Source organism: Chrysemys picta, chromosome 6 (genome assembly GCF_011386835.1).
Source record: "Chrysemys picta bellii isolate R12L10 chromosome 6, ASM1138683v2, whole genome shotgun sequence".
NCBI lineage: Eukaryota > Metazoa > Chordata > Testudines > Emydidae > Chrysemys > Chrysemys picta.
In genome coordinates this window covers 105,222,914-105,236,302 of record NC_088796.1, presented here as the reverse complement: position 1 = coordinate 105,236,302, position 13,389 = coordinate 105,222,914, and the positions used below count along the sequence as shown (strand labels likewise).

At 42.7% G+C, this 13,389-nt stretch overlaps 2 protein-coding genes across 9 annotated transcripts in view; one reads left to right on the top strand and one right to left on the bottom strand.

The window, feature by feature from the left end:
* Positions 1-13,389, top strand: part of CCDC171 (coiled-coil domain containing 171) — a 219,787-nt gene that overhangs the window by 33,229 nt on the left and 173,169 nt on the right. For all 8 annotated transcript variants that reach the window (XR_010588656.1, XM_065549498.1, XM_065549497.1 and 5 more), the window contains one exon: positions 9,490-9,636. Coding sequence is in view for 7 of the 8 variants with exons in the window: in XM_065549498.1 (XP_065405570.1) it covers positions 9,490-9,636 (147 nt within the window). In the remaining variant the exon portion in view is untranslated. The remainder of the gene's footprint in view (positions 1-9,489; positions 9,637-13,389) is intronic.
* LOC135972248 (uncharacterized) lies at positions 1,114-3,391 on the bottom strand. The gene is made up of 2 exons (XM_065549493.1): positions 2,678-3,391; positions 1,114-1,683 (listed from the first exon to the last, which is right to left on the bottom strand). Exons 1-2 carry the CDS (start codon positions 3,252-3,254, stop codon positions 1,208-1,210), a joined length of 1,053 nt encoding a protein of 350 aa, XP_065405565.1. The 5' UTR covers positions 3,255-3,391; the 3' UTR covers positions 1,114-1,207.

Genomic DNA, 13,389 nt, shown 5'->3' with positions numbered 1-13,389 from the left:
GTATTTACTTCCCGGACCACAAAATAACTGTTGGGGATGTGGAGATGCCTATAGTCATCCTCGGGGACCCAGCCTACCCGCTAATGCCCTGGCTCATGAAGCCCTATACTGGCGCCCTGGACACTGAAAAAGAACTCTTCAACTACCGGCTGAGCAAGTGCAGAATGGTGGTGGAGTGTGCTTTTGGCCGTCTCAAGGGGAGATGGAGAAGCTTACTGACTCGCTGTGATCTCAGCGAAACCAATATCCCCATTGTTATAGCAGCTTGCTGTGTGCTCCACAATCTCTGTGAGAGCAAGGGGGAGACCTTTATGGCGGGGTGGGAGGTTGACGAAAATAGCCTGGCTGGTGATTACTCACAGCCAGACAGCCGGGCGATTAGAAGAGACCAGCGGGAAGCGCTGTGCATCCGGGAGGCTTTGAAAGCAAAGTTCCTGAGTGAGCAGGGTAACCTGTGATTTTATAGTTTGTGTACTGAGAAGCTAAACCTGCCCCCGTTTCTTTACCCAGGTAATGTTGACTATCCTATCCAGTTACATACCCCCTTCACCCCCCCTCCAACACACGTGTCGAAATAAAAATAGTTCTACTTTGTTAAAGCACACCGTTTTCTTTAATACTGTTTTCGCGGGAATTTTTTAAAACTGGGACGCAGACTGTGGTGCGGGGCGGGTCTAGTGTTGTGATGCGAATGCAGCTTCTAAACTCAAGGATTGACAGGCTCCGCTGCGGTGGGATGCTTGTTTCAACGGAGCCTGTCACCCCTCCTGATCGGGACTGTGTGTATGGGAGGTCTATTTGACTTTGTGGCAGGGGGAGGACGGTTACAGATCCCATGCTGTGTGGCTCTGTGATCCTGTCTAAGGACCGGCGCTTAAGATCTGTAACTGCCCTCCCCCGCCACAAAGTCACAGAGCAACCCACCCCCCCCAACATTACATCAAAACAACCTCCCAGACTAACCGGGGCAACTAGTCACTGCATCACTGCACTGTGTATGTGCCCTGCTGCTGTGCCTGCCCCCGACTATGTACCCTGCCAAAGGAGACTGTCCTGTCCAATTTCCAACCCCCTTTCCCCTCCTCCTCCAAAAGAACATGATTGAAACAGTAGTTAACAGAAACGAATTTTTTATTATCAACTACACATGGCATTGGGAGGTGAAACTTGGACGTGGGCTTGTGTCAGGCGGGAAGGAAAGAACTTTTCAAATTTTGGGAAATGAGAGCCTTCTGCTACTAGAGCTCTCTGCAGGGGTGGAGTGAGAGTTAGCAGGGACTCTGCCGCCTCTCCTTCTTTGCACTTTGGGTGAGGTGGGTATGGGACTTGGTGGCGGGGGAGGGCGGTTAGAGATGGACTGCAGCGGGGCTCTGTCCTCCTGCCTCCGTTCCTGCAGAACATCCACAAGGCGCCGGAGCGTGTCCGTTTGCTCCCTCAGTAGTCCAAGCAGCGTTTGAGTCGCCTGCTGGTCTTCCTGCCGCCACCTCTCCTCCCGATCCATGTTGGCTTGGTGCATTCGGGTCAAGTTCTCCCGCCACTGGGTCTGCTGTGCTGCCTGGGCTTGGGAAGAGGCCATAAGCTCAGAGAACATGTCCTCCCGTGTCCTCTTCTTCCTACGCCTAATCCGCGCTAGCCTCTGGGAGTGTGATTCCAGGCTAGGTTGTGAGACAGTCGCAGACGGGGCTGTGGAAATGGGAAAAAGGGAGTGAATTCCTCTGAAAGATAAATGTAGTTGTGAACAAAGAACATAGTCTTTCTCTGTGAACAAGACCATGCACAGCACCTTTCACATGCGCACTCAGCACAAGGTCGAATTCTCGGCCTTCGCATTCTGTGCCTGGGGTCTTGAACAGCACATTTGAGAAGCGAGGCAGCACAACGGAATTTCTGTTGCAGGCAGACATGGTAAGCCGTACACTTGTGGCAGTTTAAAACTTTTATATTACCACTGGCCTCATTTCACATTTAAATCAATGTCAGTCCCTGCTGCCAGCAATCCGGCAAGCGGGAACTCTGCCCCTGTCCCACCCCCTCGCGGCTGTCCCCGGGAATGATCCCTTTCGGCTGCCCCTCTCCCGCCTCCACCGCGTGGCTGCAAACCAGCGGTGACAGTTCTGTAAAGGAACGGGAAAGCAGTCCCAACACTAACATTCCCCTACCTAATTAAAAGCAGGTCACCATGGCCGACATCACCCTGATGAGGATCTCCGAGAGCGACAAAGAGAGAATGCTCCGGGAAAGCCTCCAAAGACCAGGGCCGTATGCCGCCCTGCTGTGCAGAGCAATGATCCCCGAGTACCTGATAATCTCGTGGCGCGGCAACGTGTCGTACTTCGGAGGACCCAATAAGGCCGCTCTCCCCAAGAACCTCATGCAACGGCTTTCAAGTTACCTCCAGGAGAGCTTCATCGAGATGTCCCAGGAGGATTACTGCTCTATCCCCGCACATATAGACCGCATTTTACTGTAGCTGCAGTAGCAGGGAATACACAGTAGAGCGGCTTGTGCAGGACAATCACTGAAAACCGGACATTGCTAGATTTCTTTTCAAAACTTGCACTGCCCCTTACTAAACCGTTAAGCGCCTAGGGCACACTAATCATGAACAACCCATTCTTTTAATTGTTAATATTCCTGTTTTGTTAAAAATAAATGTTTAGATGTTTACAACACTTACTGGCTGATCCTTCACCAGATTCTGTGTCCGGGGTAATGGCTGGGGACGCTTCGTAGGGGATCTCTGTAAGGGTGATGAAGAGATCCTGGCTGTCGGGGAAATCAGCGTTGTGAGAGCTGCCAACTGCCTCGCCCTCCTCATCTCCTTCCTCATCTTCCCCGTCCCCTAACATGTCTGAGGAACCGGCCGTGGACAGTATCCCATCCTCAGAGTCCACGGTCACTGGTGGGGTAGTGGTGGCGGCAGCACCGAGGATGGAATGCAGTGCCTCGTAGAAACGGGATGTCTGGGGATGGGATCCGGAGCGTCCGTTTGCCTCTTTGGTCTTCTGGTAGCCTTGTCTCAGCTCCTTGATTTTCACGCGGCACTGCGTTGCATCCCGGCTGTATCCTCTCTCTGCCATGTCTTTAGAGATCTTCTCGTAGATCTTTGCATTCCTTCTTTTGGATCGCAGCTCGGAAAGCACGGACTCATCGCCCCACACAGCGATGAGATCCAAGACTTCACGATCAGTCCATGCTGGGGCTCTCTTTCTATTCCCAGACTGCACGGCCATCACTGCTGGAGAGCTCTGCATCGTTGCCAGTGCTGCTGTGCTCGCCACGATGTCCAGACAGGAAATGAGATTCAAACTGGCCAGACAGGAAAAGGAATTCAAATTCAAATTTTCCCGGGGCTTTTCCTGTGTGGCTGGTCAGAGCATCCGAGCTCGCACTGCTGTCCAGAGCGTCAACAGAGTGGTGCACTGTGGGATAGCTCCCGGAGCTATTAGCGTCGATTTCCATCCACACCTAGCCTAATTCGACATGGCCATGTCGAATTTAGCGCTACTCCCCTCGTCGGGGAGGAGTACAGAAGTCGAATTAAAGAGACCTCTATGTCGAACTAAATAGCATCGCAGTGTGGACGGGTGCAGGGTTAATTCGATTTAACGGCGCTAACTTCGACATAAACGCCTAGTGTAGACCAGGCCTAAGAAGCATACATTCAGTAATAAGTGCAATAGCATCACCTTGTGGTTAACCTAGAAAATAGTTTCCCACTGAGTACTATAGGGTTTTTTGTGTAAGCATGCCTGCACCTCTTATGTAGTTAAATTATCCTTGTACCTTTTGAGTATACATGATACCGTTGCTCATTTAGGAGTTGATTCTGCAAGGTGTGGAGCCCTCCTGTGAGCTACTGAGAGCCCTGAACTCCCACTAACTTCAATGGGAACTTGCAGGATAGCTCAGTAACCTTCAGGATAAAGTCCATAATGTGTGAATAAAAAAGTCAACTATACTTATGGCTCTTGCGTGATAGAATATTCTTAAAATAACATGGTAATTGAACTTCCCATCAAACTTCCCTCCTCCTTAGTGTTCTCTGTACTATATTGTGAATATAAGGGATGTTTGTTCAAAGGGAGCAATATCACTATATATCTTCCCCATAGTGAAGACAATACTATATCTATTAGTTTATGCACAGTTTATGTAATGTAGACCCAGGACAAGTTCAGAGTTCAGTTTTCCTCCATTTCTCATAATTATCACTTGCTCCAAAAAGCATCTCCCAACATACTGATAAACATGTAGTTGCTAACTTCAGTGTCACAAGAGTAGAAAATAGGATTTTAGCTCAAACTTTCTCTAGTGTAGTGTTTGGATTATTTTTAGCAGTGCCATAATACCTTGTCCCAATTGCCCATATATTTTCACATGCATTTTACACTAATGGTCATCTTTCCAGGGGACACTAATGAAACCATGGCATGCTGCCTATGAATAACCTAACTGAAAGAGAGACTAAACTAATTTTAGTCTCACTACATTTGGTGGATCTCAATCTTTTAGATCATGATAAAATTATTGTAGTTCTGTTACATTCTTGTGGTTCAATTTTTTTTACTGAGGTTTCTAAAACACTCAGTTGGAACTGGTTTCAGGAAATCCATTTTAAACTTTAACAAAGGGCTTGTGTTTCCTTAAGCATTGCACATGGGTAAGGTCTTGTCAGACTTCACTTTCTGATAAACGCTTGTGTGAATAGTTCTCTCTCTCCCCCCCTCCCCACTTTGGTGATGCCCAATAATTAGTAATTTCTAGCTATAAGTGTACATGACTTAGCCGTAGTAGCAGAATTTGAACACCAAATGCATGTCTCTCTGGTAAATTTTTGTTTGTTTTTTTACTAAGTGTCTCTTCTGTTGGTGTTGAATCGGAGTAAATGGACAGGAGTGTTTATTGCAGTCATGCTGTTTTCTGCATAGAAAACCATTTTGACAAATTGTGTCTCCAAAAGTTCCTCTATTTAAATCACTGGATTTATGATTTGCTTCTGATACTAGTTATGGAAAAGCTTAGAGATGCCCTCCAAACCACAGCTATTCTTTCTGGCACTTTTGGGAGCTCCTGCTTAAGTATGCTAGGGATATTGGGGGCTTATTACTTGGATGGTCTTTTTTTATCATCTGTAGAGTTACAGCTATAGAACACACTAAAACCATAGAACTGCTGAGTGTCTGCAGCTAGATTAATAATGATCCCAGTGGTGGTTTAGTTTGGTAGTGCATTCACCATACGCGGAAATTTAAACAATGACAGCTTGGTTAATTTATAGTACTATAAACTTTAATTATTTATAGTTCACCTAGACTGTTTTGTAAAATAGTTCAATCAGTTTCTAAACAGAAAACTATTCCTACTCAAAATCTCCAGAAACCTGAATTATTTACAACCTGTGGAGACAATATTGATAAAATCAGTTGAATCAGTTTCCAGTAGAAATATTTTTTTTTCCTTTCCAATCTCACCAGCTGGGATTTGGAAACATACCACATACTGTTCACATAGGAAATTATTTCAAATTTCAGATAAACTCTTATCTTATTCTTTATTAAATATATAAATGAATATCCCAGAGTAGACAGACCTTTTACAATTTTTCTAGCTGTACCCAGGCAGTATATTTGCTCAGTATGATCTACTCGTTGCTGCCTTAAAAGGCCATTTAAAAAAAAAAAAGTCTGCCTCCAGGCTGTGGGTGAAATTCTGTCTCTTGCTCCAAGCTTATTTTGGCACAGGAGGAAAGGAGATTAAAAGGTACCATCAGGAAGCTGGTTACAGCTCCCTGAGTCTCAGGTTGCCTCAATTCAGATGTACAATAGCATAGAACAGCTAGCTAGGGGCCCTAAGGAGGTAAGAGCCCCTCCACCTGTGTCATTACCCCCTGTTCACTTCCCCTAACCATACCCGCCTAAGCTGGCGGGGAGAGGAGACTGGCTTAGGGGCGACTCTGCAAGCTTTACACATTTTGAGAATTCCCCTCTACCTGGGAGATTGGATTTGTCTTAGAATGTGTGTCAAAGATGTGTGCATGATACAGTTTTAGAAATGTGTGTATGTTTTCATTTGATTTAAACTTACTCCCTAATCTTACATAGCTTGGTATAACCTTTGTTCAGTCTCTGTTATGATAATAAAGTGGTTATCAGATATATAGCAGATTTTTGGGGACACTGAAGCAATATTTAGGAAGAGTCATCTTGTTTCTTGACCAATTTGGAAACAGTTGGAAATAAAGAAATTGAGCAAGAGAATAAATTTCTGTAATTTAGCCTCTTTTTGTAAAAGGACAAACTGTTTGTTAAACCTTGATGAAGTTAACTTGATTGCCTGTTTACTGCTTGAAATACTTGAAGTCTGTTTTGAGACAGAAGGATAGGTATAGAGAATGAATACGGCAAATTATGCAGCTATTTTAGTACAGTTATTCTCAGCTTTTACTAGCTCATGACATCATATCCACAGTATCCATCTTAAATTTTGCTTTTTTTTCCTGGGAGAGTGAGGGAGCAGAAAAGACCAATAATACTGCTTCCCTATTCTTATTGGTTTGTCTTGTTTTTTGTGGTACAGTATCACAAGTATTCAACTTATTATTATTATTTTAAGTATCAAAGGGGTAGCGTATTAGTCTGGATCTTTAAAAGCAGCAAAGAGTCCTGTGGTATCTTATAGACTAACAGACGTATAGGAGCATGAGCTTTCGTGGGTGAATACTCACTTCTTCGGATGCATGTCATGAAGAAGTGGGTATTCACCCACGAAAGCTCATGCTCCAATACGTCTGTTAGTCTATAAGGTGCCACGGGACTCTTTGCTATTATTATTTTGTACATTTGTCTCATGCTGTATTGTGATACATACTTTGATTTTTTTTTTCCACCCTCCCCCCATAAAACATGCTCATTTCAACTTTTCTGGCTCCCTTTTCCCCCCCCCGCTCCCACTTTGCAGCATCTCTTTCCACCCAGCCAGCCAAGTTTCTTACACTCCTATCTAGGGAGCTACCTGAGCGTAAGGAAAAGATGGCCCTGAGGCCTAAAAAGGAGCCGCAACTCTGGATACTGGGCAGAGGGAGGAGAGAGGAGCCAAAAGGAGGCACCTCTCTAGGTGTTGAGTGAGCCCTGTTGGCTGAAGAGAAGTTCTGTATGCTGAAGTGGAGGTCAAACTCCCTGCATCAGTGGAGAAGCTGATGGCAGGGGTGGGAGTAAAGGCTTGGGGAGTTAGTGCAGCAGCTCAGCACTAATAGGCAGAAAGCCAATTTTATCTTTTCTAAAGATTGATTCTGACCGTGACCCCTTCTTGACCCATCTTGAGCTTATGACATATCCGTTGAGAAACAGGGATGTAGCAAAAACAACACCGATTAACAGATACTAAGCACAGTTTTAAATATCCTGAACTTGCAGCTGAATCGTTGTCAGGCAAACTAGCTAATCAGTCCTCTTCTCACAGAGGAGCTATATGCATTTGTTACAAAACACCTTTAGAAATTAATGAAGGAAAAAGCCTTATATAGGACAGTTGAATTACAGCAATAATCACACACTGAGGTTACTTTAGCTGAAGTAACAAAGCAGCGTGCTGTGCACACTTTCAAATCTAATGTGCAATAATCAGTTTTCTAAATTGATTGTAATATGCAATAGTCATTTACCTTTATAATAACGTGCAGATCTGAAACTGTTCTCCAGAGAATCTAAAATCGCACAATGGTTTTAGGTTTTTTAGTACAAACTTGGGTCTTGAATTGTGCTCCCCACCCATGTTGTGGGGCAGGAGAAAATGGTAGAAAGCAAAGTAGTATTTACACTGCATGCTCCCTGACATACCGCAGAAGGAGAGTTTTAAGTGTGAGTCTACTTTGAAGAGTCACTTTGTTTATTTAAAAAAAAAAGGTAACTTCTTACCCCACACATCTGTATTCCTTGACTTTAGTGACAAAATAAACTTTTGCTGCTCTTCACTCTGTTAGCCCTACAAAGGCAAGACAACTGCAGGAGACTAAAGCTGTCTGTTCCTTTTTATTTATCATAAACCAAATTATTTACTAGATTTCAATCAGTTCTACTTGTACTAACTTGTGAAGAGGTGCACAGGAATAAATGAGGAAATAATTTTGCCCTCAGAACCTTTTGTCATTGGTGCTATGTGAGACGGAAAGAGCTCAGTCTGACTTTCAGATCTCAGAGTGAGTTTTCAGGGCCTGAAATTAGAGAAAAAAAAAAAAAAAAAAAACCTTTTTGTCAGAGTTCAGGGCAACTGCATTTATATTCCCCCTCTATGATCCAGCAAGGGCACCCACACTAGGCTTCTGGTTCTCCTGGCCATCATCCCCCATCCCCTTGAGTGGAGATGTCTCATTCCATTTAGACCAGGGTACTTCCAGGCTGCACAGGCTCCTGACTATACTGTAATATCTCATCAAGAGACCCTGCCTAAGCAGGCCTGCTTACTTTCTCTTCAGAGACTAATAACTAGTAAGGTACCACACAGCATCTCCTGTGCAAGCCTATTTTATTCAGAAGGTAAAAAGCACTACAGAGAAAACCTACTAAAAACAATAAGATAATCTATGTGCATGCTAATAAGCATACCAGAGATCACCCCTAACATGGGCTCTGGCAGGAGCAATCCTTCAGAACCCCCACCCCAAAGGGTTTTCTTGTGTTTCTAAATTCATCAGAGCTTCAGCTCAGAACAAGCACAAAGTTTAATCCATCGTTTATACAGTCCAGGGGTCTTTGATCTGGAATTTCCAGTAGTAGACAATAGTAGATAATGGGTCTCTCCCCAGGGTTTAGCTTCTCCCGACTACCTCCTAGGAAACCCACTTCACGTATATTGTGAAACAGTTATTTGAAATTCCTAACATTTACATTAGTCACATCCCTAGAAAAGTTACAAACAATCTACAATAATACGTTGCCTTTTTTTTTAATGCAACGCAAACCAAAGTTATTCAACTTGATTCAGTAAAATTTATCTTACTTCCATATGGTTTGTCCAGGATATTGTCAGTCTGTCCCGCCTTTTACTTGTAAACTGAGCAAATTGTCTTTCACTGGCTGAAGCTCAAAACGTGGAACCTTTTACAGTAACTTTTCAGAATCGAACCACACTTTAACTTATAGCTGGTATTCTATAGGAGCCGCTCCATTGGATTCTACTTTGGTGGCATGCTGAATTAGCCCATATTTCAGGTGCCCTGTCCATGCCTTTCTCTAACTAGTGCCACTTTTTGGACAGTGGTGACCATTTCCAAATCCCCAGGTTGATTGGGGTGTTGTGGCAGCTTGCATCACTGGTATCTTTATTCTCTGCTTCAGGTGGACTTCTTGCCATTGGGGGCCTATACAGAGACTCCCGCTGGCAGAACCTGGAAGCGAATGTATCCATCAGTCTTTACCTCCTATGGTACTTCTCTTTGTTGACTGTGCTTATTGAAATAAAGTATTGTAGTAAAATGCACATTGTTTTCAGGAGCGGAACAATGCACTGCAAAATATGCATAAGAAAATACAAGATCTGGAACTGGAACATAATGACTGCACTGACATTCTCCGGCGACAGGCCAGTGAACTTGAATACAGTACTGAACGAGAGGAGAGACTTAAAAAAGATCTTGAGGTAAGTACTTTTCATCTGTTCAGATTCTGTGGTTTTGTGTGTGTGTGTTCTCCATATAATGAGATTACATTAATCCTGGAATTCTATACAGGGGCAATTTCTCGAGTTAATGTTATATCATTTTGAATAACTTGTGAATTGTTCATGCTTGACTTTCATTTAAGATGAAACATGACCTACCGGTTTTGTAACTTACTGAAAAGCCGAGTAAACCAACACAACTAACTTGTTGTGTAGAGTCTTGTCTGCTGTGGGACTGGAACACTGGATGGTAAAGGGCTCGAAGGGGTAGTGTAAGGAATGAGCTCAGAGCACCGAATAATAAATAATCATCTATTTTGGTGTTTAGTTATTTTAAGAAAAGCATGCAAATATTATTCACCCACTGATGGCTCTAACTTGCACAATATCTTGCTGAACCTTATCACCATTATAATCACAGAAATTGTGGGCTGTTGAACAATTTCTACAATGTGTTGAATGGGAGAGGTGGTAAGAGTTTCCAGGGAGTGTGACAGACCACTGGTTAGGGAACTCAGTAAGGGGAAGCGAAGTGCCAACTGTGTCAGATGGTTCCATGGAGGTGAAGGCTTCAGGGCTTTTGCTGGCTTGGATGGTAGAGGAGCAGCATCAGTGGTTCTGTAGGACTCTGACTTGGACAAAGGCAGTAGTGTTTCTCTTCCTCTTCCCCCATTCAAGCTAGCAAGTGCCTCAATCCTGTATCTCCTTCACCAAGCAATTAACTAAAAGGTCTACAAGCCCAGCAGTCTCTTCCTATGTACAAACTAACAAAAATAGCACCCCTACTCCAGCCTTATCAGATATCAGTGTTCCAGCATTCAGGCTAGAACACTTGCTTTATCATGCCTGCCCGACTTCCTGCCCTCTTATATGGAGTGGCGTTGTCTTATCCACAATTAGCAAAATGAAAGGGATCCTGCTTTATAGCCAGAAGTGAACCGGAGACCCATGAAGAAAGAAATCAGAGGTAAATTTACATTACAACTTAGAAGATCAACATAGGCTATTATATGTAATATAATAAAAGTATAGCAAGAGCTGGGTAGTGATACTAATATTTTGGTTGTTTCTGTTATAAAAGTTTCTTGTGACCTCTTCTAGAGACACTGTAACAGCATCATTGTTTGCAGCAAGTATTTGAAATTCATAAAGGAGAAGTGCCTTTTCTTTGTCTCATGAAATTCCATTCCAGTTTGGCTGTGATAAAAGCTTTTGAAAATTGCTACCTCCCTTCTGTCACCAGTGTTGTCAGCAAACTTTGGGCAGCATATCAAAAATGTTCATATTCAGTTGTTGTTCTAATTAGGGCTGTCAAACAATTAAAAAAATTAATAGCAGTTAATCATGAGATTAAAACAAGTTATTAATTGCTCTGTTAATAATAGAATACCATTTATTTAAATATATTTGGATGTTTTCTACATATTCAATTATATTTCAATTATAACACAGAATACAGTGTACAATTGTCCTTTATATTATTTTCTATTACAAATATTTGCACTGTAAAAAGGAAATAGTATTTTTCAATTCACCTCATACAAGTTACTGTAGTGCAATCTCTGTATCGTGAAAGTGCAATTTACAAATGTAGATTTTTTTTTTATTACATAACTGCACTCAAAAATCAAACAATGTAAAACTTTAAAGCCTACAAGTCCACTCAGTCCTATTTCTTCTGACAGAATGTTCCACACCACATCCATCTCAGATTTTGAAGGGCACTTTAGATTCTTTAACCTTGGGTCAAGTGCTGAAGTTATCTTTAGAAATCTCATACTAGTACTTTCTTTGCATTTTGTCAGATCTGCAATGAAAGTGTTCTTAAATCGAACAACATATGTTGGGTCATCATCCGAGACTGCCATAACATAATAAATATGGCAGAATGCAGATAAAACCACGGAGCAAGAGATATACAATTCTCCTCCAAGGAGTTCAGTTACAAATTTAATTAATGCATTATTTATTTAACAAGCATCATCAGTATGGAAGCATGTCTTCTGGAATAGTGGCTGAAGCATGAAAGGATATACGAATGTTTAGCATATCTGGCACGTAAGTACCTTGCAACGCCGACTATAAAAGTGCCATGTGAATGCCTGTTTTCACTTTCAGGTGATGTAAATAAGAAGCTGGCAGCAGTATCTCCCGTAAAAGTAAACAATCTTGTTCGTCTTAGCGACTGGCTGAACAAGAAGTAGGACTGAATAGACTTGTAGGCTCTAAAGTTTCACATTGTTTTGTTTTTGAGTGCAGTTATGTAATAAAAAATCTACATTTGTAAACTGCACTTTCACGATAAAGAGATTGCACTATAGTACTTGTATGAGATGAATTGAAAAATACTATTTCCTTTTTAGAGTGCAAATATTTGTAATAGAAAATAATGGTGCATTGTACACTTTGTATTCTATATTATAATTGAAATCAATATAATTGAAAATGTAGAAAAACATCCACAAATATTTATAATAAAATTAAATTAGTATTTTATTATTGTTTAACAGTGCAATTAAAATTGCGATTGATTTTTTTTAATCGAGTTAATTTGTTTTGAATTAATCACTTGAGTTAACTGCAATTAGTTGACAGCCCTAATTCTAATCTAAGGGTGGACCAAGGCCACTATCAAAGCAGCATCAGCATCCCTCACTGCACTGGAAATGCCCTCCCACTTTTTACTGGCCATAAGGGCGAACGAGGGGTTGGGTGGAGAAGAGCAAGTGCGGGCCGGGTGTTCAGAAGACGGGATGGTGCGAGGGTGGGGCCTCAGGAAAGGGATGGTGCAGGTGGATGGGACCTCAGTTCGGGCACCAGTGGCCCCCACACACACTTGTAGGAAGCTTCCGCCACTCCTGCCTCAAAACCCCCATCTAACCCTGTAGGCACCTAAATTCCTGCCTCTTGGCTTGTGCACTACCATCTAAGTTCTGATGCCTAGATGCCCAGCTTTCACCTAAGCTCTAGAGGGATCCTCAAACTAGGTGTTAGTTTGCCTATCTCGCCTGTTAACTTGGGCATCTCCACTGCTCAGCTTACTGGCTTCTGTGAATCCCATTCTTAGGATCCTAACTTTCCCCATGCATTGTATAGAGAGCCTGGGTGCCTAACGCAGGGCTGTGGATACCACTAGGCAGCGGGGTGCCTGGATGTTAGGTGTCGGAATGTTGAGTTGAAGTTCCCATTTTGGATCTAGCCCTAAGAGCTTGTCTACACACACTTTCTGTACTGCTTTAACTATGTCCGTTTGAAAACCCTAAATGTATGGGAATAAGCTATACCAGTATAGGCACCTTTATACTGGTAAACTGCATCCACACTGGGGGCTGTACTAGTTAAAGTATTTTGGTTTAAAAAAAAATCACTCATCTAACCAGAATAGTTACATTGGTACATAAACTGTGGATCTTACGTCTGCTCTATCCACATGAGCATATAGCTGTACCCTTGTGGAGCCCCCATTGACTTCAGTGCTGCAAGCAGAGATCTGCTGGTGCATAGCTCATATCTGGATTGAAACCTAAGTGGAAGCAATAGAGCCAGAAAAAGGGGAAATCATTCTTGGTTTCCACATATTACTTTAACTAGTCTGTTGCTTTTTCATCTGTACTCAGTGATTCTTCATTCCATAGAAGTTACTGTGGGTTTTTTTTTCCCCAGTAAGTGAATTATGGTATCTCTGAATGAATTAAACAAGCGGGAATAGGTTGTTCATAAAAGCGAGAGCAA

Coding starts and splice junctions, on each gene's coding strand:
- LOC135972248 (XM_065549493.1), bottom strand. CDS start 3,254: ATGCAGAGCTCTCCAGCAGTGATGGCCGTGCAGTCTGGGAATAGAAAG. Junction 1,684..2,677: donor ATCTGGTGAAGGATCAGCCA/GTAAGTGTTGTA, acceptor CCATTTCCACAG/CCCCGTCTGCGACTGTCTCA.